General features: G+C 37.9%; 1 protein-coding gene across 3 annotated transcripts in view; it reads left to right on the top strand.

The window, feature by feature from the left end:
- The window catches only part of DMXL1 (Dmx like 1), an 89,833-nt gene that overhangs the window by 1,328 nt on the left and 63,351 nt on the right, over window positions 1-25,154 (top strand). For all 3 annotated transcript variants that reach the window (XM_083355894.1, XM_083355893.1, XM_083355892.1), the window contains exons 2-10: window positions 9,244-9,369; window positions 12,231-12,308; window positions 13,918-13,996; window positions 15,420-15,546; window positions 17,963-18,029; window positions 20,100-20,275; window positions 22,548-22,734; window positions 22,957-23,122; window positions 23,953-24,165. In XM_083355894.1, the coding sequence (XP_083212020.1) occupies window positions 9,244-9,369; window positions 12,231-12,308; window positions 13,918-13,996; window positions 15,420-15,546; window positions 17,963-18,029; window positions 20,100-20,275; window positions 22,548-22,734; window positions 22,957-23,122; window positions 23,953-24,165 (1,219 nt within the window). The remainder of the gene's footprint in view (window positions 1-9,243; window positions 9,370-12,230; window positions 12,309-13,917; window positions 13,997-15,419; window positions 15,547-17,962; window positions 18,030-20,099; window positions 20,276-22,547; window positions 22,735-22,956; window positions 23,123-23,952; window positions 24,166-25,154) is intronic.

Raw genomic sequence — 25,154 nt, 5'->3', positions numbered from 1 at the left:
CCCAAGCCACAGCCGAGCAAGATACCTGCCTGCCCGCCCGCCCAGCAGCACTCTTCCTCCTGTCTGAGGTTTTCATTGTTGTGAGCATTTCTGTTGAGGATTGGCAGCGGGGGTGGGGTGGGGTGTGCTTGGTTTTTATTTTCCCCCACCTCTGCTGGGTAGTTGCAGCAGGTTTTGGTCACTTCACATGACCTGGGACACTGTGACCGTCATAAATATGAATCAGTTGCCAAGCATCTGAATGTAAATCACAAGACCCTGGAGTGCTTCTTCTGGGCTCAGAAGCGCTAGGATCAGTGACGAGCTCCAGCTGGAGCCTGGCACTGATCCTGGCACTTCCATTGAGCCCTGTCAGCCCCGAAGAAGCGCTGATCCTGACGCTTCCGCTGAGCCCTGACAGCCCTGCAGCTCCAGCCGTCTCGCTCAGACTTGTGCGGTGCCACCACTTCAGCTCATTCCCCTCCCCCGCTACCACTTTTCTAGGATGGTCGTGTACCACCTGCCAGGTGCCAATGTGCCACAGGTGGTACCCATACCACTGGTTGAAAAGCCCTGCTCTAAACAACTTAATTCCATTATAATCTAGCACAGGGTATTGAGTATGTGAATTGCTGCATCTTGTGAATACAATGTTTCTCTGTGTAACTCCAATCATTTTATTTAGGTCTGATTCTCTATGTCCAAAGACTGACTTATGGTTCTTTATTAAGTTTGTAGTTTATATTTATTTATAACTCATTCTAAGACCCCTGAAACTCCTTGAGATGACTCTTGGTGTTAAACAGAATCAAAAACAATATCAAACGTGAAATAAAACAAATGTCCATTAAAATCTTTTACAGATGGAGTCCACATTTGTCAATATTATGAGGTAGTCCAGACAAGAAACGCAACCAGAAGTACTAGCTGTACTGTATTGTAAAAATACATTAACAGATTGTTGCCAGTCTGAATGTACACTTATCTCCCATTACCAAGAAACTATGAAAAATTCTTTCTGAGATGTTTGGCATAGCCACATTCTTTTGCTGGCTAAGTCATTGCTTATCTGCCTTCCGGGGTCTTTCCCACATGCCATTACAAAATCATACTTTAGCTCAAAGCTTGGAAAAAGACTCAATTTCCAGTTATGTTTAAGGGAAAATGTGTCATTAAATCTGGGGGATGCTGATTCAAAGGCAGGTGTCATGATGCAACCAGCATCTCTGATTTTCCATAAAATGATATTGCTTCTTGGATGAGACTCGGAGTATACTGACTGTCTGATTTTCAGAATGGTCAGAAATAATGGGAGAATTAATAACTAGGCCTTATGTTAAGAGACTTTGTATATATGAAGCAACAATTTGAATGGCACCCATAAGCTTACTGGTAGCCACTGCAGCTTTCGCAGGGAAGGTGTTACAAAAATGTACCATTTATTCTCAAGAATTAATGCGAGGGAAGAGAATAGATTTAATACTTCAATAAGAAACAAATCAAGGGCAGCACAAAATCACAAAATCTGTACAGTATGAACCTTATATACTAATCTCACTGAAAAAATGCGGAATTGCAGTTTATTAGGGAGTCACTTATTTGTTCAGTGACAAATAGACGTAGTGATGACATGCTTGATAGGTACTAGAACTATATTTTCAATGTTTCTTACATAAGATTTCATTTAAGTCTTAATTTGCTTCTTTGTGAAATTGTATCCGCTAGTGAAATAATTCATTAGCAATGCAAGAATATTACTTGTATAGGATATACAGCAATTATCTTTGTATGTTAACTTAAATATTGGCTATGTAGAAAGAATAACTGTTGCAGTTATTCCTCTTAGAGTAAAATTAGATGGTAGCTGCCAGTATATGCTAATTCCTATTTATCTCTTAAGTTATATACTGTAGATTACTATATATAGAAATTGAAAGTGGGACCTTGTGATTTGGAGAATGTTAAGAATCCTCTACCAGGTTTTTATTATGGCATCATCTTGTATTTTTCAAGCAGAGAAGAACCTGACAGACCTTGAAGAACCAGTATTTTACAAGCTGAGCATATATATTGTTTAACAAATAATCCAAGAATATTTAATGTCAACAACTATTATTGATGGGAATACAAGGAAGCTTTTACCTCAGTAATTGCACTTTTGCTTCAGGTGCCTTGGAGGGCATTCTCTTTATTTCAGGTGGAGGTTCTGTTGTGTCTTTCTATTTTCTTTCTATTCTGATAAATTTCTAATAGTACACACAAAAAGATAAATATTGCAAGGGAAAAGAATAGATTTAACACTTCAATAAGATACAGATCAAGGAGGATAAGCAAGCTGGTAAATTCAGTATAGTCAGCTATCACCTCAGCTGAGAATTACTATATGAATTACTATAGCTTTAATGTAAATTGGGTTATAATGCTCAAGATCTCAATATTTTCTAAATGTAATAGTTTAAAGGGGCTAAATACTGGTGATGGTCATATATCAGCACTGCAGCAGTGGCCTTGGCAGTAGCATGGAATAGGCATGTGGGGGAGGCCCTGGCCTGGATTGCTCCTATGCATGCTTTCTCTGTGCGCTGATCTTGGGGTACTCTTTAGTTTTCTGAAAGCTCTAAGAGATGAAACACCAGAAACAACATCTAGAGCAGTGTTACAGAAAGACAAAGAGTGAACCTGACCGAGCACAAGTCAAAGCCAATATTCAGACATATATCATAGCAAATAAGGATGGCAAAACATTGCTATTTTCCCACCGTTATTGCATCTCCCTAGAGCTGCCCAGCAGCCCTGTTCAAATGAACCACTCCGTATTGAAGGGGTAGGGGGATATAGGAATATTTTTTGGACCATGCTAAGGAATATTGCTATCCAGCAGAGTTCCTCATATTCTTTCAAAAGTTGGACTCGGATTGGTTAAGTGAGTTGGTTATTGAGTTACCAAGGAATAGTCTTGTGATGTTAACTGGACTGAGTATGATTATGTTATGTCCAAGGAAATGGAAAAGATCCTTTGTCAGTCCTGCTACCTATTAGATTTTAGCCACACTTGCTATATTAAAATGGCCAGAAGGTAACTGTGGAATGGGTTCATCCCGTTCTTTTGACTCTGAGACAAGTAGTGAGCCCACCAGACTTGAAGAAGGTGGAGGTATGCCCCCTCCTGAAGAAGTCATGACTGAGCCCTTCCCTTTGGGAGAATTATCAGTCAGTTAATCAGTGGAACAACTTGCCTCCAGAATTTGTGAACGCTCCAAAACTGGAAGTTTTCAAAAAGAGATTGGACAACCATTTGTCTGAAATGTTATAGGGTTTTCTACCTAAGCAGGGAGTTGGACTAGAAGACTTCCAAGATCTCTTCCAACTGTTATTCTGTTGTGTTCTGTTCTATTCTCCAATATTTCTGATGAAAGTTGTGGAAAAGGTGATTGGATAATAGTTATAGAGCAGGGATGTCAAACTCACGACATCACGTGACATTGCGCGACGTATTGCGACTTCTTCCCCATTGCCGGCAATGGGGTGGGCACAGTTTTGTTGTGACACATCTGGCCCATGGACCGGCAGTTTGACATGCCTGTTATAGAGGATCTTGGAGGAAACAAATTATATATGTTTCAGTCTGGCTTCAGACCAGAGTATAGTACAGAGACAGCATTGGTTAGAGGTCTTTGTCAGAGCCAGGATAGCAGTGGTGTCCTCATTGTAATACTCCTTGATCTTTCATCGACTTTTGATACTGCCAATCACAGTAACCTTCTGAACTAGCTGTGGGAATCAGAAGTGGAAGGCACTATCCTTCAGTGATCCACCTCCTTCCTTGAAGTCAGTTCCAGTCAGAGGAGAGGATTATGTCCGCAGCTCCTCATTGTGGGGTGCCTGGTTTAGCTATTCTTATTGCCATAATGTAATCTTTAAGTGGGGTTTTACACTCTGACCGGTTTTGTTCATCATCATCTCCCAGTGTTGCTATAGATATCTCCTTTGTATTTTCATTTCCCTAATCTCTTCAGAAAGCCCAGTGGGATTGATGAACATGGTGAGGCCATATGAGTACAATCTGATTCAAGATCCTATCCCATATCCATTCCAGGTGAAGTGTAAAGCCTCTGGTAGAACTGTGCACCAGCTCCCCAAGAAAAATCCCAAAATGCCTTTGAAGCCCATTCAAGGCCATTGATTACCTTGAATGGACTGAACAAGACTACCGTGTTTACCTGAAAATAAATAAAACCCTTTCTTTCTTTCTTTCTTTCTTTCTTTCTTTCTTTCTTTCTTTCTTTCTTTCCTTCCTTCCTTCTCTTTCTTTCTTTCCTTCCTTCCTTCCTTCCTTCCTTCCTTCCTTCCTTCCTTCCTTCCTTCCCTTTTGTTTCTTTCTTTCTTTCTTTCTTTCTTTCTTTCTTTCTTTCTTTCTTTCTTTCTTTCTTTCTTTCTTCTTCCTTCCTTCCTTCCTTCCTTCCTTCCTTCCTTCCTTCCTTCCTTCCTTCCTTCCTTCCTTCAAAAGAGGCACCACATCTTATTTTTGGGGGGTGTCTTTTACACTCACCTCTGGCACTGACAGCCCCGCCCAGCCAGCCCACTTCTTCTGCAGCGTCCCCTTTCCGGAAGGCCTCTGACTGCAAAATGCAGGCCAGGGGACGTGCAGAAGAAGTGGGCCGGCGAGGAGAGGCAGGCTGCAATAGTAAATGGGTGCGGGGCATGTGGGGCAGCTCCACCCCCCACCCTAGCTTGATTTTTAGGCATGCGCCTCACCCCAAAATTATGGCTTATTTTTAGGGTATTGCTTATAATAGGCCCACCCCAAAAAATCAAGCTAGGGCTTATTTTCAGGACAGGTCTTACTTTCGGAGAAACACGGTAGACCATCCCTAGGGCTGATGACTGCTGGGTCCCACATCAAACTGTAGATCATATTGTCACCAGCTGTTAGCTAAGGGCATATACCAGTCCAGTATCTGATTTTTTTAACTATAAAAAGTACTGCACTTCAATGGTTAGATGGCCTAAACATTGATATTTGAACATACATCTTTTTGACATTTATATTTTATTGGGTTCTATTTTGAAATGTTAATTTATATTGCTAGTCCATGTATGGTATGCCATATGCTAAATAAATAAATAAATATACCGAACAGGAAGTCCTACTTCCCTGAGCTGATCAGCTTATGATAAACAATTACACGGCTGTAGAAGTGATAATTGTTTATTGAATCTTTGAAATTGCAAATGATTCTTCTGGTGGTCTGACTTTAGTTTGTTTTTATTGTATTAGGCCCAAACTTTAACTGAGATTAATACTAAGATGGAGATGAAATTATCTATAATTTTGAAAATACTTTGTTAGTTTACTATAGCTCTTGCTACCCTCAGCATGAACACTGACTTCTAGCTATGTTAGACTAGGATTGTGGTGGCGAACCTATGGCACGGGTGCCATAGGTGGCACGCCGAGCCCTCTCTGTGAGCATGCGCACTGTCGCCCCAGTCCTAGGCCTTCAGCTGGGCTTTATAAAACCTTTTTCACTTTAGGCCTCCGCTGCCATGTGCAAAAAAAAAAGGTTCAATCAATTTCAACTTCTCGCAGGAAAGAAAAAAGTTCTCGCAAAGTTGGAATTGATTGATTGAACTTTTTAGTCCCACCCAGTCTGCCGTTACCACTGCAGCCATGCCCACCCAATTGGCCACACCCACCCAAAGGGCCATGCCTACCCGGCACCTGATGATTCATAAGTGGGTTTGGGGTTGCAGTTTGGGCACTTGGTCTCTAAAAGGCTTGCCATCACTGGACTAGGACAAGGAAACGAGTGTACGTTTTTCTAAATTATTGTTTATCAAATCTGTACATAGTCTTCCCTGAGACACACATTTGTTGCAGTAGTGAGAATTTAATTTTATCTAATTAAATTAAATTAAATAATTCACAAGCCCAAATCTATTTTAAATGAACTATTTTGAATTGTAGTTTTTGTAAAAAAAAAAAGTTTTCTTTGATCACAATAAGCTGAGTAAAGTAATCTTACGTGTACTCTATATAATGTTGAAATGTAGAATACAGTGTTTTGTAAATGTAGTAGAAAATAGTTTCTTTTTCTCTTCCTTGTTAGTTGGAGCAAATAGGAATATTTAGGAAAATGTAGAATGTGTTATATCAGGGCTTTTCAACTGGTGGTTCGCGACCACCTGGCTGGTGGTACACGGCGTTGCCTTCCTCCCCCCCACCTCCCCCTGCTCCTTCCCAGCTTACTTGCTGCCGGAAAACATGCTGCTGCAGGAACTTAACAAGCCGCGTGAAGAGTGCAGGCACAGAGTGAGGCCCCGCCCTCCCCTGGGACTCATTGTGCAGCAACCATGTGGTCCTTCAAGCGTGAGCCTGAAGGGGACAGAGCCATCCACTCCCTCGGCAGGTAGGTGTTTATGTCCACTCACGTCCATCTTTTTTCCTCCCCCTCCCCGCAAGATTGCAGTATCCCTCAAGGCCCTCACATTGCTTCCCTCCTGGGGCTAGAGAGATTTCCCCCTCTCCTCTTCCCGATGTGGATTGCAAAGGGAAAGCAAAGCGGCCAGACAGCGCGCACCCTCCTCGAGGATTCATCCTGTGGCAGCAGGTGGGAATCGAGGCCCACGTTTGTTTTCCTGATGCGCGCCAGGGCAGGTGAAGCCATCAGAATGCGGGTGTGGAGGGAAAAACGTGCCTGACTCCCTTCCCCCCCTCACTGTTGGCAACTCTGTACAGTTGGCCCTGACCTCTTCCGACTGGAGTCCATTGGCGGAGGTCGGGGCTGGCCATATGGAATCGCCAGCTGATCCGTATGGCCAGCCCCAACCTCCGTAACTGGAAAGCGAGGGAGATTGTCAGGAATGTGAATCGGCACGTGCTGAGAAACGCCGATCTCACGCTGCTGCAATCTCCCTCGCTCGGTTTCAATTTGCCTTGCTGCAAGAGAAAGCAAGCTGAAACGGAGCGAGGGAGATTTCCCTTGCTCGGTTTCAGCTTGCTTTCTCTTGCAGGAAGGCAAGCTGAAACCGAGCGAGGGAGATTGCAGCAGCGCGAGATTGGTGTTTCTCAGCACGTGCCGATTCACATTCCTTACAATCTCCCTCGCTCCGTTTCAGCTTGCTTTCTGCAAGAGAAAGTCAGGCCACAGAGCCGACTCAACGGGTGCTGCTCTAGCGCTGAGAGGGAGAGGCCGGTCTTCATTCAGCCCGCCAGCCCCGGGAGAGCCCCGCGTGAGCGGCTCGCCAGCTGCCGAATCCTGGCTTTTGAGCAGGAGCGGCCTTGCCCTGCTTGCCCTTAGTTGGTGCCGGGAGCAGGCACCGCAAGCCCTGCTATGCCGCCGCTGCAGGTCTGTCGGGGGTGAAGGAGTAGGGGCTGCTCTGTGGCAGTGGGGCATGCTGCTGCACTCTGCTGCAGGGGCCTCCCTAGGAAAGGTGGAAGTGCAGCTGTAGTCTGGGATGGTCAACCGCTCCGAGCCCTGTCTGGCCGGCTTTGTGCCTCCATCCCCCAAGAGCAGCTGGTTGTGAGTTGCTAGCGTGTGCTTCAATGGTCATAAGTGTGAAATGAATTTTATTTTGAATGTATATACTCTGTGTGTGTGTGTGTGTATGTATGTATGTGTATATATAAATGTGGGTGGGTGTGTAGGTGTATGCAGTATGTATCTTTCTGTATAATACTAAAACTCTTGTGTCTATAACCTTTAACAGGACAAAACAGTACATCATAGGGCAAAATATTTTGAACCAAAGTACCTCAGTGGGCTAACTTACAAAATCCGGAAGCCATGACTCCTGTGGAAATGAAATTTGACAAATTTTATAAAGCATTTTATGGCATAAAATTAGCATAAAACCATTTATAATGTAATAGAAAATGTCACAAAACTCTTAATGTTTGACTGCGCTGTATAGTTTAACATGGGCTACTTTCAAGGCAGATTGATCTCTGAATATCTCCCTGAACTTTTAAGAACTTTTCAAGTATATTATAAGCTTTGCCATTATTGAAGGCACTGAGAAATCTTTTAAGAAATGTATCACTGAAATGAAAATCCAAGGATCACGGGGTGTGTAGTTGCATTTATAAGAACAAAACTAGTCATTCACTATATCCTGATGATCAAGTCATATGTAAAACCACAGTAATATATGCTCAAATAGTTCCTCCCTCCCTGGTGAAGATCATAAATCTCCAGTGAGAAGACATTTCTTATAAAACAGATCTATCTCAAGTCTAAGAGCTCATAGATTGTAACATTTGTCCTTTATAATTATATCGTAATGAAATTCCTGAGATAAAAATTAAAGGTAAATAATAATAATAATAATAATAATAATAATAATAATAATAATAATAATAATAATAATAATAATTTGGAAGGGACCTTGGAGGTCATCTAGTCCAACCCCCTGCTAAGGCAGGAAACCCTATACCACAGGTCTGCAACCCGCGGCTCCCAGTCCTCTGCCATGTGCGGTCCAAAAAAAAAAAGTGGGACTAAAAAAGTTCAACCAATCAATTCAAATATGCAGGGTAGGTGCATATCTCGCCTTGGCTCCACTCTTCAGTCAAACCCTGTTCTGTGCATGCGCGCATGTACGCGCATGCGCACACATTTTTTTGCGGCTCCCAATTTTTCATTTTGTGAGGGAAACGGTTCAGAGTGGCTCTTTCACTGTTTCAGTTTGCTGACCCCTGCCCTATACCATTTCAGACAAATGGCTGTCCAGTCTCTTCTTTAAAACTTCCAGTGTTGGAGCATTCACCACTTCTGGAGGCAGGTTGTTCCACTGATTAATTGTTCTAACTGTCAGGAAATTTCTCCTTAGTTCTAGGTTGCTTCTCTCCTTGACTAGTTTCCATCCATTGCTTCTTGTCCTGCTCTCAGGTGCTCTGGAGAACAGCCTGGCTCCCTCTTCTTTGTGGCAGCCCCTGAGATATTGGAACACTGCTATCATGTCACCCCTCACCCTTCTCTTCATTAAACTACACATACCCAATTCCAGCAACCGTTCCCTATATGTTTTAGCCTCCAGTCCCCCAATTCTGGGAGGAAAGATATAAAGTGGCTATCTACATAGCATCTGAAAAACCCTTTTATTCATATTAGTGATAGATTATTGTAATATTTCTTTGCATTATAAACATGACTAAAAATACGTGTGTAATCTGATTTATAGACACTAGATATTATTCCTTTCTTTGGGCTGTTAACAAAAAATAAAAAGGATAATCTCAATTTTCCTTTTTTTTCTCTGTAGGCTTATGCATCAGGATGTGACATTGTGATATTGGGAACAGATTTTGAAAGATTACAAATAATTCCTGGAGCAAAATATGGAAATATACAAGTGGGGTGTGTAGATTGTTCTATGCAGCAAGGGAAGGTAAGTAGTAATGGTACTTAGATTATATTCTAATTTGCTATAGAATATGATTATAATGTCAAATTCTGTAAGTACTTGCTATTAGGAGTCATTCACATGGAATTATATATCTATATACTTAAGTAGACTTAAATGGATAGATAATATACTAAAATAGGTAACAATTTCTAGCAATTGAGTGCTCAATTATATTTCTGGCTTCAGATGTTTTTATTAATAATTATGCAATGCATTCTTATATACATATTGAGCAAAGTGAGGACAACCACCTTGGTTTTCAAATTACACTGAGACAAAGATTTTTGAGTACCGTATTTTTCGGACCATAAGACGCACCTGACCATAAGACGCACCCAGTTTTTAGAGCAGGAAAACAAGAAAAAAATATTCTGAACCAAATAGTACCAGTATACTAAAACAGGGCTTTTCAACCTTTTCATCCATTGTACCACTTTTAGGACAAGGCAATGTCACCCAGCAACGTGTCAAAAACTTGACACCCCCCCCTAAAAAAGGAAAAAATGATAAAGTACAGGTAGTCCTTGACTTACAATGATTCACTTAGTGACTGTTCAAAGTTATGACACTGAAAAAAGTGACTTATGACCATTTTTCACACTTATGACTGTTGCAGCATCCCCAGGGTCATGTGATTTACATTCTGATGCTTGGCAATCGATTCATATTTATGATGGTCACATTGTTCCAGGGTCATGTGATTGCCTTTTGCAACCTTCTGACAAGCAAAGTTAGTGGGGAAACCAGATTCACTTAACAATCATATTACTAATTTAATTTCTCTCTCTCCTTCTCTTTCTCTCCCTCTCTCCCCCTCCCTCTTTCTTTCTCCTCTCCTTCTTTCTCTTTCCCTTTCCTTCTTTCCCTATTTTTCTCTTTCCCTCTATTTCTCCCTCTTTCTCTCTCTCCATTTCCCTCCCTTTTTCTCCTTCTCCCTCTTTATTTTTCTCTTTCCCTCTATTTCTCCCTCTTCCTCTATTTCCCTCTCCCTTTCTTTCTCTCCCTCTTTCTCTCTCTCCCTCTATTTCCCTCCCTTTCTCCTTCTCTCTCTCCCTCTTTTTCTCCCTTTCTTTTTCTCTTTCCCTCTATTTCTCCCTCTTCCTCTATTTCCCTCCCTCTTTCTTTCTCCTTGTCTCTCTCTCCCTTTCTTTCTCTCCCTCTTTCCCTCTCTCTCTCTCCCTCTATTTCCCTCCCTTTCTTTCTGCTTCTCTCTGTCCCTCTCTATTTTTCTCTTTCCCTCTATTTCTCCCTCTTCCTCTGTTTCCCTCCCTCTTTCTTTATCCTTCTCTCCCTCTTTCTATTTTTCTCTTTCTCCCTCCCTCCCTCTCCCATTGTCCCTTCCTTCCTTCTTTCCTTCCTTCCTTCCTTCTTCCTTCCTTCCCTCCCTCTTTGTCCTTCCCTCTCCGCGTTAGAGCAGTACCTACGGAGGCAGCCCTGCGGCCCGGCTTTCTCTTGCAGAAGGCAGGCTGAAACGGAGCAAGGAATGCGAATCGGCCGATCTCGCGCTCCTGCATTCTCCTCCGCTCGGTTTCAGCTTTAAGCAGGCTGAAACGGAGCGAGGGAATCTCCCTTCTTTGTTTCAGCCTGCTTTCTCTTGTAGCAAGAGAAGCTGAACCCGAGCACAGGAGATTGCAGCAGCGCGAGATCGGGCGATTCGCATTCCTTGCTCCGTTTCAGCCTGCCTTCTGCAAGAGAAAGCCGGGCTGCAGGGAGATCGCAGGAGCCAATTGCAATCTCCCTTGCTTTCACTTGTGGAGGTTGGGGCTGGCCATACGGATCACCTTCGGACCATAACACGCACCCTTGTTTCCCCCCCCACTTTGGGGGAAAAAAAGTGCGTCTTATGGTCCGAAAAATACGGTAAGTCAAAATGGCTGAGTGCATGCAACATAAGCCAAAATCAAATATTCATATTTAGATTATTTAGTATTAATTTAGCTTTTAACATTTTAGTGCTTTAATTTTTTCAAGCAATATCTATTAATACTTCAAGAACAGGATATTAATTTTATTAATCAGTTTTATTTTTAATTTAATTTTGTCCCAGTTAAATGGAATTTAAATATTTGTGGTTTCTCCTCCCCCCCATAGGTTGAATGTAATTTATCACTGGTTTCATTTCAGATTTATCAAAAGTTGTTTTACTACTTGATAGTATGGTGTTTACAGTTTTTTCTTTTAGTTTATGGTGCTTTGTGCTTATTGTGTTTACTTTAGATTCTGTGTTATTTGGATGGAATTTTAATTGGCATTTTAGGTCATACTGTGTGTCGATAATTTAAAATCACATTTTTCCTTGTATGTAATTTTTACAATATATCTTACTACTTTTTTCCAATCTGCTAAAATAGCATATATAATATGTTTTTTAAAAATCAAAGCTGCCTATGAAATAAATTATATGCAAAAGTAGAAATAAATTCAAACATCAGCAAGAGTCTTGGACTGTAGTATTGTATACAATGTAAAATGGAAGGACTTTTGTTTCTCCCTTTATGCCTTAAGGTCTGTTGAAGAAATTTACGTTGATGATTTGATTATTTCAAATTAATATATTAAAATATTTTCCAATTTCCTAAAAATGTCTCAGTCTGCTTGTTAAATTATTTTTACTATTTTTCATATATAGAAATATAGATTTATATTGTTTGTCTTTATCTTGTATGCCACCCATCGTTATACTGTTTGAGTTGGACTGTCTTATAAATATTATAAATAAATAATTCTTTTATTGGCTGATGTTCTTTAAGCCAACAGGACATGACTAAATAAATTTCTGTATCATATAGTTCTATGAAATGGAGATTACAGAAACTGCTAACTTAAATTGCAATTTGTTTTAGATTGCAGCTGCTTATGGAAATGTAATTTGCGTCTTTGAGCCAGTCAAACATCTAAAGCAGAAGAAGAATCATAATTCTGTAAGTGATTCATCTTTTCTGTCATGTTAATTAATTATATACACAATGTGATTTGCTTTGATTATTTCTGAAATCTAAACTTTAGGTTATTAACAGTTACACAGATTTTCCTAAAATCATAATAGAGTGCACTGTACTTAAGAGATTAAGAAAAGCTATATTGTTGACTTCAGTTTAAGTTAATGTTTACATGAAGTTTTGGTCAGTCTAATTTATTTGATTGATTTTATCCAACATTTGCACTGTTATTTAATAGCAACTGATGGCCATCAGTCCTGAGGCTAGCTTTAGCTCCCATGATTTAAATTTTTATAAACTACTAGGCAAAAAAAAATATATTATAGAAACCATCCAATTAGCACCAGGCTTTTGTAAAGTGTCTGAAAAAAGTCAGCTTTCTTACAGTAATTTGGTAGAAAAAGAAAAAAAATGTAGAGGAGTTGTTTGCTGTGTAAATTAAGTTTTTATTCAGACTTAAAGGTAAAAATAATATTGAAAGGACCTAATTTTGTAATGATTACATAGACAGTTTTCATAACTACCATATGGTATATACAATGCTGACTTTAGCATTTTTTTTCCTTCTCTGCCTATAGTCCTGGAATTTCCAGCTAGTTTCTCATCAAAGGATTAATTTGGACAGATTACAAGTAGCATTCTAGGAAGTGGAAAGTTTAAGTCACATTTGGTATGACTGACTTATCTTAATATTAAAATGACTGAACATTTTAGCCATTTATGTATTTATTCCGTAAAAGAGTATCTCGGGTGTCCTGAAAGTACAAATGACCTTGGATTACAAAGCACTGTGTGACTTATGCAACTGTAGTGTGTTTCTTGATGCAATACTGATTATATTTTCAATTACATTTCAAAATTAATTGTCCACATGATGAGTTTCAATACATTTGCTTGAAAAACACTAAAACAAAATTAGAGTTTTTCAGAGGGAGAAAAAAGAAACCAAAGCCAATTATATTAGTGTAAAGTAACATCTAAGAACTGAAGATGAATATTTTCCATGTTTACTCATTGAAGCTAGCTAATATGGAGGAAATGGACACTTATCTCTTCAATTGCTTTATACAAGTTTCTTGTTTAAGCATTTCAGGAAATAATTACTAGCTTGAATGAATATAACTGACACATTATGAAACAGAAGGAACATTGCAGCACAACCTTTCATGCTTCATACTGTAATAAAGTTTATTTAAATCAATGCAACCTAGGATCAATATATATTGAATTATAATGATCAAACTTTGCTTTTAATAAGGTTTGTTTTGTGGAATAGATTAATAGTTTATATGATACCTGTTTTGTGAATGGTCTGTTGTGCAAGTCAATAGTTTCTACTTTGCATTGTTAAACTTGGTTTTAGTGTTTTTCTTTCTATGATAATAATGGCTAACCAGATATATAGTTTATTTCCATTTATGCTAAATGTTTATTTTAAAAAGGTACAAATGTTTAAAAACATTCTTTGCCATATCAGTATTCTGGTTTGATAAAAAATACTTCTGCTAGATTTATTACAAAGTTCAACAACAGTTTCAGCTGATTACCTGCTGGATTTAAGCATTTCACATTGTGTTTTATGTGATTTTAGGGATTATTTTATCAATGGCAGAATTCAGATCAGATTTGCTTGGAACATATTGTACATAATTTAACCTGGGATCCCACAGGTAAGGAAAGATACTTTTCTTAGTTTTTTCTCTGAACTAGTTCTATTTTAAATATTTATAGTCACTTTTTAGTATATTTGCAGATGCTCTAAATCAGGGGTGTCAAACTGCCGGTCCACGGGCCAAACGCATCACAAGGAAACCGCGCCTACCCCATTGCCGGCAATGGGGGGAAAGCTCCGATACGTCGCGTGACATCATGTGATGTTGCGAGTTTGACATGTCTGCTCTAAATTATCAAAGCAAGGCAAGAATATACACCCACACCCACACAACAGAGCATGCATATGTATATGTATATCTTTTAACTGTTTACTATTAGCTTACTTTCAATTTGAGATTTCTTCCAATTCTATAAATTAAAACAGCTCTTCTAGTATATAAAGCTATACAAAAGAAAAAGTTAAAATCTATAAGTTAAAAAATTACCAGGAGCAGTTTACTTGTTCATGAAGTATGTGTTCATTTTCTATTACTCAAGGTTTTTAGTTCAGATCTCTCACTTTCCTCACGATGTTTCTTTGTGTTATAAATGGATTGTTTTATTTATTCATTTATTTTTTTATTTTTATCCCACTTTTATTATTTTTATAAATAACTAAGGCAATGAACATATCTAATACTCCTTCCTTCTATTTTCCCTTCTATAATCCCATGAGGCGGGTTGGGCTGAAAGAGAGATTGATTGTCCAAGGTCAACCAGATGAATTTCTTGTGTAAGGTGGGACTAGAATTTAGTGTCCCAGTTTCTAACCTTAATCACCAAAGGGTTATTATTTACTTAAATATTTTAAGTGTTTATGATACTTTAGAAGATTGATTACAGGAAGAGAATATTAGGAAAGTTGGATGTAAAGATTGCAAAATATATATCCGTAAAATAAGTTGGTATTTATATTATTTTAAAATATATTTGCTTATAGTGGCATCTTGTATGCTATATATTGGAATTTCAGTGCTACTTTATCAGTATTTTAATTTGTAAACATCCTTTCATTTTTATATTCATATGAGGTAATCTTTTACTCAGGGTTATACACATCTGTTTATAAGGCACCTAAAAATTAAATATAATTGAATGTGTTATAGTTAAAGCAGTCACATATTGACAGAATCAAACTATCTTTTATTTTTTTCCAAATGGTAACCAATATAGAGATTCACATTCCCATTTCATCTAATTGATTATAGTCTACAATTCAAACATTTCCATGGGACAAAAAGGAATAATTTTTAAAGTGATGTTCATTTGCTAGTTTTTTAAAATGTCTGTTCGTCTATTAATGTCTATCTACAGCATGGTATTCTCCATGGTTTCATAGTACATAGTTCAGAGTTTTCATCTAAATATCTTGAATTCCATAGTGGCTTTTTGTCTCATTAGAGTTAAACAACTCTGTGCTTTTTAATTTGAAACATCCAGGTTCTCGTCTATTGACTAGTTCCAGTTGTTTGCAGCTTTGGTCTAATGTCAGTTTAAAAAATCTATCGGAAGATGAAAATCATGAAAAAGTTGATTCTCAAAACTGGAGAATAATCTGGCAAAACAAGTAAGAAATATATAAATATTGCCTTAATCATGTTTTTAAACTTGATCTGTAGTTTAGTATGAGATAATATGTATTGCATTTTATAAAATACAGCGAGAAACAGCATTTTATCTTTTAACCTGTAATACTAATAGTTTAGTTTTGTAATATCTCTGAACATATGCATGAAACATTTTTGTTTCACGGTACAAAAAGCAGTGAATTACAATAACAACAACTTCAGAATTCAAACAGACAAGCACCTGCAGCATAACACCCTGGACTTAACCATTGTTGATAAGAAAGACAAAAAAGTCTGGATAGTGGACATGGCAGTGCCTGGAGGCAGAAGAATAGACGAGAAAGAACTGGAGAAGATAACAAAATACAAAGACCTACAAATAGAAATAGAAAGACCGTGGCAAAGGCAAGCAAGGGTAGTACCAATAGTAATAGGCGCCTTGGGTGCAATCCCAAAACAACTGGAGCACCACTTGAACACCATTGGCATTGACAAATTCACCATTAGTCAATTGCAAAAGGCAGCCTTACTAGGGACTGCTTCCATCCTGTGACGATATCTATAATACCATCAAACATCTGCCTATCCCAGGTTCTTGGTAAGGAGTCGATAGGTAGACAAAAATGCCAAATCCAGTCTGAACATCTGGCTGACTGTGCGATGATTAATAATAATAATAATAATAATAATAATAATAATAATAATAATAATAATAATAATAATAATAATAATAATAATACAACAACAACAACAACACAAAATATCCATTAGAAAGTTGGGGATATTGTAAGGGAGAAAGCCCTAAGAAAATCTATTGATCCAACATACTGTACAGAATAAGAAGGTCAAGAGAAAATGGTTCAATAAGCAACTCATGATGCTATAATAGGAATCTTTAAAGGAAGATTCTTACTACTATTTCAAGGAAGAAGAATATTCCAGAGTGTACTCTGCTTATTTATATGCAAATAATAAATAAACCTCTGCTTTTATCTCAAAGAAATGCCTATCTATAACTGCTGTAGGGCATATTGCCAATCTTGGTATAAGCAGGAAGACCCCACAATTTTTGCAGTTGATTGAGGTTTGTAACAGCAAAAGCATTTAATCAGATTTTGTACTGCCATATTGTTTAAAGCAGCAGCCCCAAACCTTTTGGGCACCAGGGACTGGTTCTGTGGAGAGAGGTTTTTCCACAGTCTGGAGGAGGCGTGGTTTTATGTGCTGCCTGCATCCCACAGATGGGGCTTTGCTTGTTTGTGCAGCCGAGTGCTGGTCCATGGTCCATGGGTTGGGGACTCCTGGTTTAAGGTTTTAATATATCAAAAGCAACAACTTAAACCTGACTTGGTGACTGATAGCCAGTACAGTTGCTCCAGCAGATATAAATTGTGCAAGTCTAGGTACTCATTAAAGCATATAGCTACTGTGTTTTGCAACTTCCAGAAGAAGAGGTCAATACTAGTGTGTGAACCATAGTAACTAGGCTATCCATCTTCAACAAAGGACATAATTGATATCCCATCGATAGGCTCTTCTGACCATGAAAGTCATTCTAAAGACAGTAATGACTTTAAGAGCAGCCCCAACTACATGCCTCTCATTTCTGAGGCTGGGCAAACTTCATTCAGAATGAGCATTATTTAATCGTAAGACCTTCATCTTTTCCGGATTCAGCCTCAAATTTCAAACTGCCTCTCTACTGTTCACTGATCACTGTTCAGAAAATGCAGCCTATCCCAGTCCAGATTTATAAAGAAGTAGACCCAAATGTCACCAGCATTTTCATAACCCTTATTTGCAAAATTCCTGACATTTTGTCCTGATAGCTTCACATAACAATTAAAAACCATCAGAAACTAAATAGTGTCCTCTGTCAACCCGTAGTGTATTGTCGCTGTCAAAGTTACTCAGTATTCATACTTTCTGAGGCCACCCTGGAAGTAGGAATTGGACTACTGTAACATAGTAGCCCCAACCTTTGACACATAGAGATGGTACAGGAGAATATAATGGCTAAGTGTTTCTGTTGCTCATGCAGGAAGTCATCTGTTATGCCAGCTAAACAGTTCATGAACTGAGACTGAAAAGACTTAAAATAATCTGTATCTTGTAAGAATATGTGCCAATGTATAGATATTGTTCCTAAGAATGTTGTCTTTAAAATCTTCTGTTTTGTGACTGAGAGATGATTGAAATAATTGGTTAACTCCACATACTCAGACATCAAAATATGAAAGAAATTTCTTCAAATTAGATTAGTTGCATTTGACGCTTAAGTATATTCCAATCAGAAGCAATATTTATATTTATGGGAAAAGTGATTATATTCAAAAAGTGTCTAACAAATTTGTCACAACAAATTATTAAGCTTTTGAAATCTCTAATTACCATGCTTTCCCTTCCTTTTTATAGAACTGCTTCTCAAGTTCATCTAATGATGTTTTCACCAGATGGAGAATTTTTTGCTACTGCAGGGAAGGTATGATAAGACTTTATTTTTTATTTCAGTTCATATCACCTTTTGTGTAGAACATCAGTTTTATAATAGAGTAAGGTTGACTCAGCCTTCCATCCTTCCGAAGTAGGTAAAATGAGGACCTAGATTGTTGGGGGTAATAAGCTGACTTTGTAATAATGCCACTTGGGGGGCCCGAAAGCCCTAATAAGCAGGCATATACATAGAATGAAGGCTATTGCTAAGCACATTGATTTGTGCTTTAGATTGTAAGCCGCCCTGAGTCTTCGGAGAAGGGCGGGATATAAATGGGATAATAATAATAATAATAATAATAATAATAATAATAATAATAATAATAATAATAATAATAATAATAATAATAATAATAGTGAAATAATTGTAGTATTAATATATTCAAAGCTTTAGCTAGCAATAAAGTAGCAGAAAAAATAAATCAATTGAGGAGCATAACAGATTTTTTCTGTGTGTGTATTGTTAATAATTTTTAAAAAAGGAAAAAAAACTAGAAAAAAAATATACTCTAAATTCAATACTACCAACTTATATTAAAATTGAAAGTGCTCTTCCTTGCCCCTTTGTCAAAAATTATAAAAACTGAAACATTGATAAAACAATAAATCATATTGTAGTTTATAATTCAATCAAATATAAAGTACACTATATTAAAATAGAATCCATTCTCTTCAATAAACAAAACCTACTTACAAGTGCATGTGCGCTCACACAGGGAGGGCCTCCTCAGGGTGCCGTCGGCTAGACAATGTCGGCTGGTGACCCCCAGGGGGAGGGCCTTCTCTGTGGGAGCACCGGCCCTGTGGAATCAACTTCCCCTTGAGCTCCGGATGGCCCCGGATCTCTGGTCCTTTCGTCGCGGCCTTAAAACATTTCTCTTCCATCAGGACTGGACTGACGATAGGGATTTTTAAGTAAAATATTTTTAATATTTTATCATTGGGGCTTGTTAGTTTAATCTTTTTTAACATTTGTATTATTGTGTTTTATTGTTGTTAGCTGCCCTGAGTCCTTTGGGAGATAGGGCGGCATATAACTCCCAAAAATAAATAAATAAACAGTAAAAAGCTGTGATCAGTTACTGAAACACTACGCAATCTTTAAAATACGATATAATTTGTTTACAAACTCAAATCATATTTACAGGTAGTTCTCAGTTAATGACCAGTGATTCAATTGCAAAAATGCTGAACAAGTGGTATGACCACTCAGAGTTCTGATGTCTCAGCAACCCTGTGGTCATATGATCGTGATCCAGGCATTTACCAACCAGCTCACCCTTAACAATCATTGCAATGTTTCACAGTCATGTGATTGGCATTTGAAATCTCCCCAAGCATCTCCTACTCCATAGTGTATGCATGCAACCACAGGACACTTCACCTGCCCTCCAATACTGCACATCCATCCATGCTTGTGTGACGGTGTAAGAGCATTTTCCCACATGCTACAGCATGGGTGTCAAACTGCCGGCCCGCAGGCCAGATGTGTCACGCCAAAACTGCGTCCAACCGGCAATGGGAAAATGGGACTTTGGGGGCAACTTTGAAGGGAGCCCCTGATCCTAAATGGGGCACACACCTTTCCTGGGGCTGCGGCTTGCGGGAGGGCTGACCTGCTCAGTGGAGGCTCCAGCAGGCCACTCCCAGGGATGATCCTAGGGCTGCCCAGCACAGCTCCCCGGCCACGTGCGCCTCGGACAGGGCGAGCCCAGGAAAGGGACTTCCTCGCTGCACTTCTCCCAGGGGGCGGGGCGCCCAGACGCAGGGCCAATCAGAAGTCCTGTGAGGGGGCAAGTCCACATGAGAAAGAGAAGGAAAGCGCAAGTGCCTCTCTCTGTCTCTCTCTTAGCAATTGGCGGAGGAGGAATGGGAGCCACAGGAGAAGGCTGAAAGAACCACATGTGGCTCCAGAGCTACCAGTTGCCGACCCATGGGCTAGTACATGTTATAAAAAAATAATAGATTAAAAAGTGAATTTATGACTATGTTACAGTTGAAAAAAGTTATGTAGAAACTACAGAAATTAAATATGTGTATCATTTATTCTTTTATACAGGATGATTGTCTTGTAAAGGTGTGGTATAACACTGATTGCTGGAAATCAGTAATTGCATCACAACATACAGCACCAGAAACTACCATGCAGGAACTCAATTTCTCATTTATTTATCTGGTTCATCCTCGGTCTGTTGACGGTTTTTCATGGCGAAAGACAAGCAACTACATGCCACGGTAAGAATAGCTACAAAATAACATTTAGTAAATAAAAGTTGTGATTTCTTTATATTTTCATGTATATGGTTTATATATTGTAACTTACGGTATATTCTCTCTAGCATATGAGCCTGTGCACATGCACATTACTTATCAAACTTTTGGATATAGAACATTAAATTATCCCAAAATACTAATAAATTTAAAGACCAAAAAGCTCATGGCTCATAAGTCCTACACAAGATTGCTACTTCAGTTTAATTGCATCAACATAATTGCTTGGTGTCACCTCGGTGCAGACTGAGTGGAAGCTCCAGTCTTTTTCTGGCTTTGAAGTTGGAGGACCAGCTAGTGACATGTCTGGCACAAGCTCAGAGCTTCCTATATATGAAGAAGTGGCCTCCGCTAAAAAAGGTTTAATTAATTTCCATCTTCCCTCTAACAAATTTTTAATCAACTTCTGTTTAGTTTCAAGCCACACACGGTTCAAAATAGCTATTATTTTTTAAACTTTTTTTTTCCACACACAGCATACCTGAAATTAAAGGGAACATTGATTGTAACCAGTGTGATTTAATTAGACATTTATGATCAATTAATGCCTTATACTTTTAGAATTACCATATACATGTAGTCTCCGACTTACAGCTGGCCATTAGTGATTGTTCAGAGTTACAACAGACTTCCTCAGGACTACTTAGGACTCAGAATCAAAGTTGCAATACCCCTTCCTGCAGTCAAATAATTTCATTTTGAGCATTTGGCAACTGGCCCACTTTCATGGCCACATGCAGCATCCTACGGTCATATGACTGTGCTTTTGTTCATCAATCATTGTTTATCTGGTCTTTTTGTTTCTTTCTTAGCTTTTTTATTGGCACTTTATGGTGTGCAAATGTGGTTTATATATCCATGTGAGTAGTTTATCTCATAATAAAAACAACAATATCTTTCTGACTCCTAATTCTTAACTCAGAACTTAGGTTTCCAGATTCACACATGCATTGAAAACTAGCAGTGTGTATATTAGAAATCTAGAATGTACAAGTAGCCCTTGACTCACTACTGTTATGTAGCCTGCCCATTATGATTGCAAGTTATGAAAGTCATTAAGCAAGGTGCCCATGTGATCACCTTCTTTAATGTCCCCAATTCCTGCTGTTCCCATTGTCATTAAGTAGGGTACAGGTGCATCAGGGTTGTGGAAAGGCCCTGCCAGGCCCAGTGCAAGCCCAAAGCTGCACTGCAGCACTTCTCCAGCTCACATGTGGCTTCCCCCAACTCCTGAGGCACCCCATGCTTTACTTCTCATATCACTGGGTCCCACATACCCCTCCCCATTCCCTGTCATAGTTTTGGTCCACTTACTTTTCCCATAGATACCTTTTGAATAATAGTTGCTCTACCACATAGCCTTGCCATGTTGAAAGTGTGGTGCTGTCCCAGAAGCGGGCACCATTTTGAGCAGTCTGACAGATGTTGTTTCGAAAAGAGTCAGGTGATCTACCCTTTAGCTTCTCTATAGAATACAGAGGCCACATGTTCTTTTCCCGAATTGGTGCCATTTTGAAACAACCACAATTCTGTGCAGCCACTCCCAAAACTTTGCCTGCTTCTGGGACAATGCTGCAGAGTTTCCATGTAGGAAAGCCATTCAGTGGAATGGTTGTTTTCCACAGGATAATCAATGAAAAAGTTATGTGACCATGCTGTGGGGACATTAATGGGGAAGAAGATGAGGGATCCAGCAGGGTAAGATGTGGGGGGAAGGGAATGATGGATGGGTGGTCCACTTCAGCGTCCCTGTGATCGGTCATAAGGGTGGGCAGATTGCCAAGTGCCAATTTTTTTTTAGGTGACCATGGGAGCGCTGCAGCAGCCATAACTTCAGGTAGGGGTCTTAAGTCTCTTCCTTCAGCACTGTTGTAATTTTGAATGATCTCTGAACAATTGGTCATAAGTCGGGGATTACATGCATGCACTGTTATGAATTCATTGAAATGAATGCTACTTTTTATATTTTTTTTGTTTTTTATACTTTGAACCTGCTTGGGTTCACTCAGTTGAAATAGTATTATAAAAATATATGTGATAAATAATATAATAATAATAAATGCAATCCTGCATTAAACATCAATAATATTTCCAAGAGGTTTGTAAGCATCTGCTGCTTAAAACAGTGTATATGAAATCAAAGTATGTAATATTGTAATAACACTGAATAGGATTCAGAAATCCTCTTTCTGAAATTTATGTTTTCTTTTTTGCTTAACCTGGCTTTCTTTCCTAGTGGTGCTGTGTGTAATGTACTGCTGACCTGCTGCAAAGATAATATATGCCGTCTCTGGGCAGAGACTCTGTTGCCTAACGATAGCCTCTTGTATGAAGGTGGATTTAACCATTGGTCTGAGCCAGTGAAATTAAATAACTTTAAGAGGAATGCTTCTAGCAAAGAAAGCATGAAAAATGCTTTAGAGGTAAGAAGTGACCTCTACCAGATATTAATAATCGATAAGTCCTGACTTGAATATTTAGTTTGTAAATGAGTTTTTAATCTAAATGTAATTTTTAAGAAAGGTAACTATCCAATCCTATATAAATATAATAAGAAGGTTCTTTTCAGAATCATTCAGATGTGTAGAATTTTTTTTTCTGCATTTCATTGTGTCATATGAACAATATATTCCTGCTCTCAACAGTTAAATCTAAGACCTTTCCGACGAGGAAGAAGAAGATCAATAGCACTTGCACATACTGGATACTTGCCCCATCAGCAAGACCCTCATGTAGTTCATCGAAACAATCCATTGCAATCAAATGCACTTTGCCATTTCCATATTGCTGCCAGCATCAATCCAGCCACAGGTGATCAAGAATAAGCAGACTTAATTCTAGGATAAGTGGGTTCAATTTAGATTTATCTCTAAATTGTTTACAAATGCTAAAATTATGCTGAAAAAGAATATAATTTTAAAATTGTAAAACTTCAAAATGTTGCTTTGAAAATTCTCTTTCCTACTGTACCAGTAATTATCAATAGTATTTATGATTGCGTTTATTGTGAATTGTTTTATTGCGATTTTATGGATGTTTTTAGTTTCATGAATTGCAAGTGAATTGAAGAGAAATTTGTAGCAATGATACCTTAACATTTAGTAACTTTTGTTGTAAGTCTTCATACAAAGTCATATGAAAAATTTTGTCAATTTGGTTTTTAAGTCAATTTGGTTTTAGTGTTAATTAGAGTCATTATAGCAAATTGGTCTACTAAAAATCAGTAACCTCACCCAGATGTGTAGATGTAAGAATACACAGCAGTGTATTATTTCTTTGCTAAATACTAAATGAAATTATACATTTTTGTGTTGCTTTGTTTGGCTTAATTAGCTCATTTTAAAAGTCCTTTAAAACTTTGCACCAACAAATATGTGTAACATCATTAGTCCTAATTAATTTATTTTTAAAAATAAGTTATCTTTTATGTATGCTACTTATTTCTAAAGTTTGAGCCAACATAGTTCTGCTAAAGAGTGAGGTCTGATAAATTACTGATTAGTTTCTTTATACCTCCTGCTAGAAAAAAAAAGTATCGGTCCTGTAATCTCTGTATATGTCCCTTTATAATGTGGTCTATCTAAAATGTAAAAATAATTTAAATATGTGTTTCTGAGCAGAATGTATATTTTTATTTGTAGACATTCCCTTGCTCCCTTCTATCATGTCTCTGAGTCTTAATGAAAGTGAAGAAAAAAGTGGTCCTTTTGTTGTGCATTGGCTAAATAATAAAGAATTACATTTTACCCTATCAATGGAGGTTTTTTTACAACAGTTTAAAAGAAATTTTGAGCATATTTCCTCAGAAGCTAGCACTGAAGAACCTAATCAGATGACTTTCAGATCTGATGAAGGTAAAATGCATATTGTTATCTTCTTTCACTGTTTTCAAGATGCATGAATAATGAATTGATTCATGTACATTGGCTATTTTAGAATATGAAAATATTTTCTATGTCTTACATAGGGTCTTATGACCTAAGCAGTATAAACACATATGAATTATTACCACCCTTAATACAATTTTTATTGTTTTGATAGATAACAATTAAATATAAAAAAATTTCTAATATTTCCGCAAATAATAATCACGTCAATATAATATTTCTTTTCTATCTAGTCATTCTGGTTGCCTCATTATAGATCCTGTTTACGTTTGTTTTTCCCACAACATTCAAGACATTCTTATTTTCTCAAAGTTAATTACATTTAGATACTTGATTCTATTTTTTCCCATGTAAACCATCCCATAATTTTTGCCTTACTTAAGGAATAAATAAAACTAAAAAAGGAAAAAAAAAACAAGAGTAAAGAGGGATAAAAAGATAATATACTACTGAAAGTCCAGGTTTCCCTAAGCTAATACATATTCATTCCAAAACGTTTCCATTATTTTTTACCATAATTAAGAATATATTTAATATTTAAATATTCCATTTAATAAATCTAGTCATCTGGTCTTTTAACTCTTATTCAAAACATTTTTTCCCAATCCATTGTAATTTTCTTAAATCCAATCACATTTAAATATCTAAAATATGTCCTTATATATAAGCCATTCTCTTTTATATTGCTCATATCAAGAAAGAAAAGAAAAGAGAAGAAAGAGAGAGTACTATGTTATTTGAGGGACTCCTCCCTCTTAAAGCAAAATTCATATCCAAAATCTTTCTATTACTTTAACCATATTCAAACAGGTATTTCTTTTTTAAACATTCTCTCTGATAAGTCACATCATCTATTTTCTTAATTATTACTTTGGGCTTCTTCTTTTGCCCAATATCTTTAATCAATATATTCTGCTGAATCAAAGAGTATTTCCATATTCTTGTAGGTGTCGCTG

This window comes from Vipera ursinii (assembly GCF_947247035.1).
Source record: "Vipera ursinii genome assembly, chromosome: 2".
Lineage (NCBI taxonomy): Eukaryota > Metazoa > Chordata > Lepidosauria > Squamata > Viperidae > Vipera > Vipera ursinii.
The sequence above is the reverse complement of the archived record's forward strand: the minus strand, read 5'-3'. Positions and strand labels throughout refer to the sequence as shown.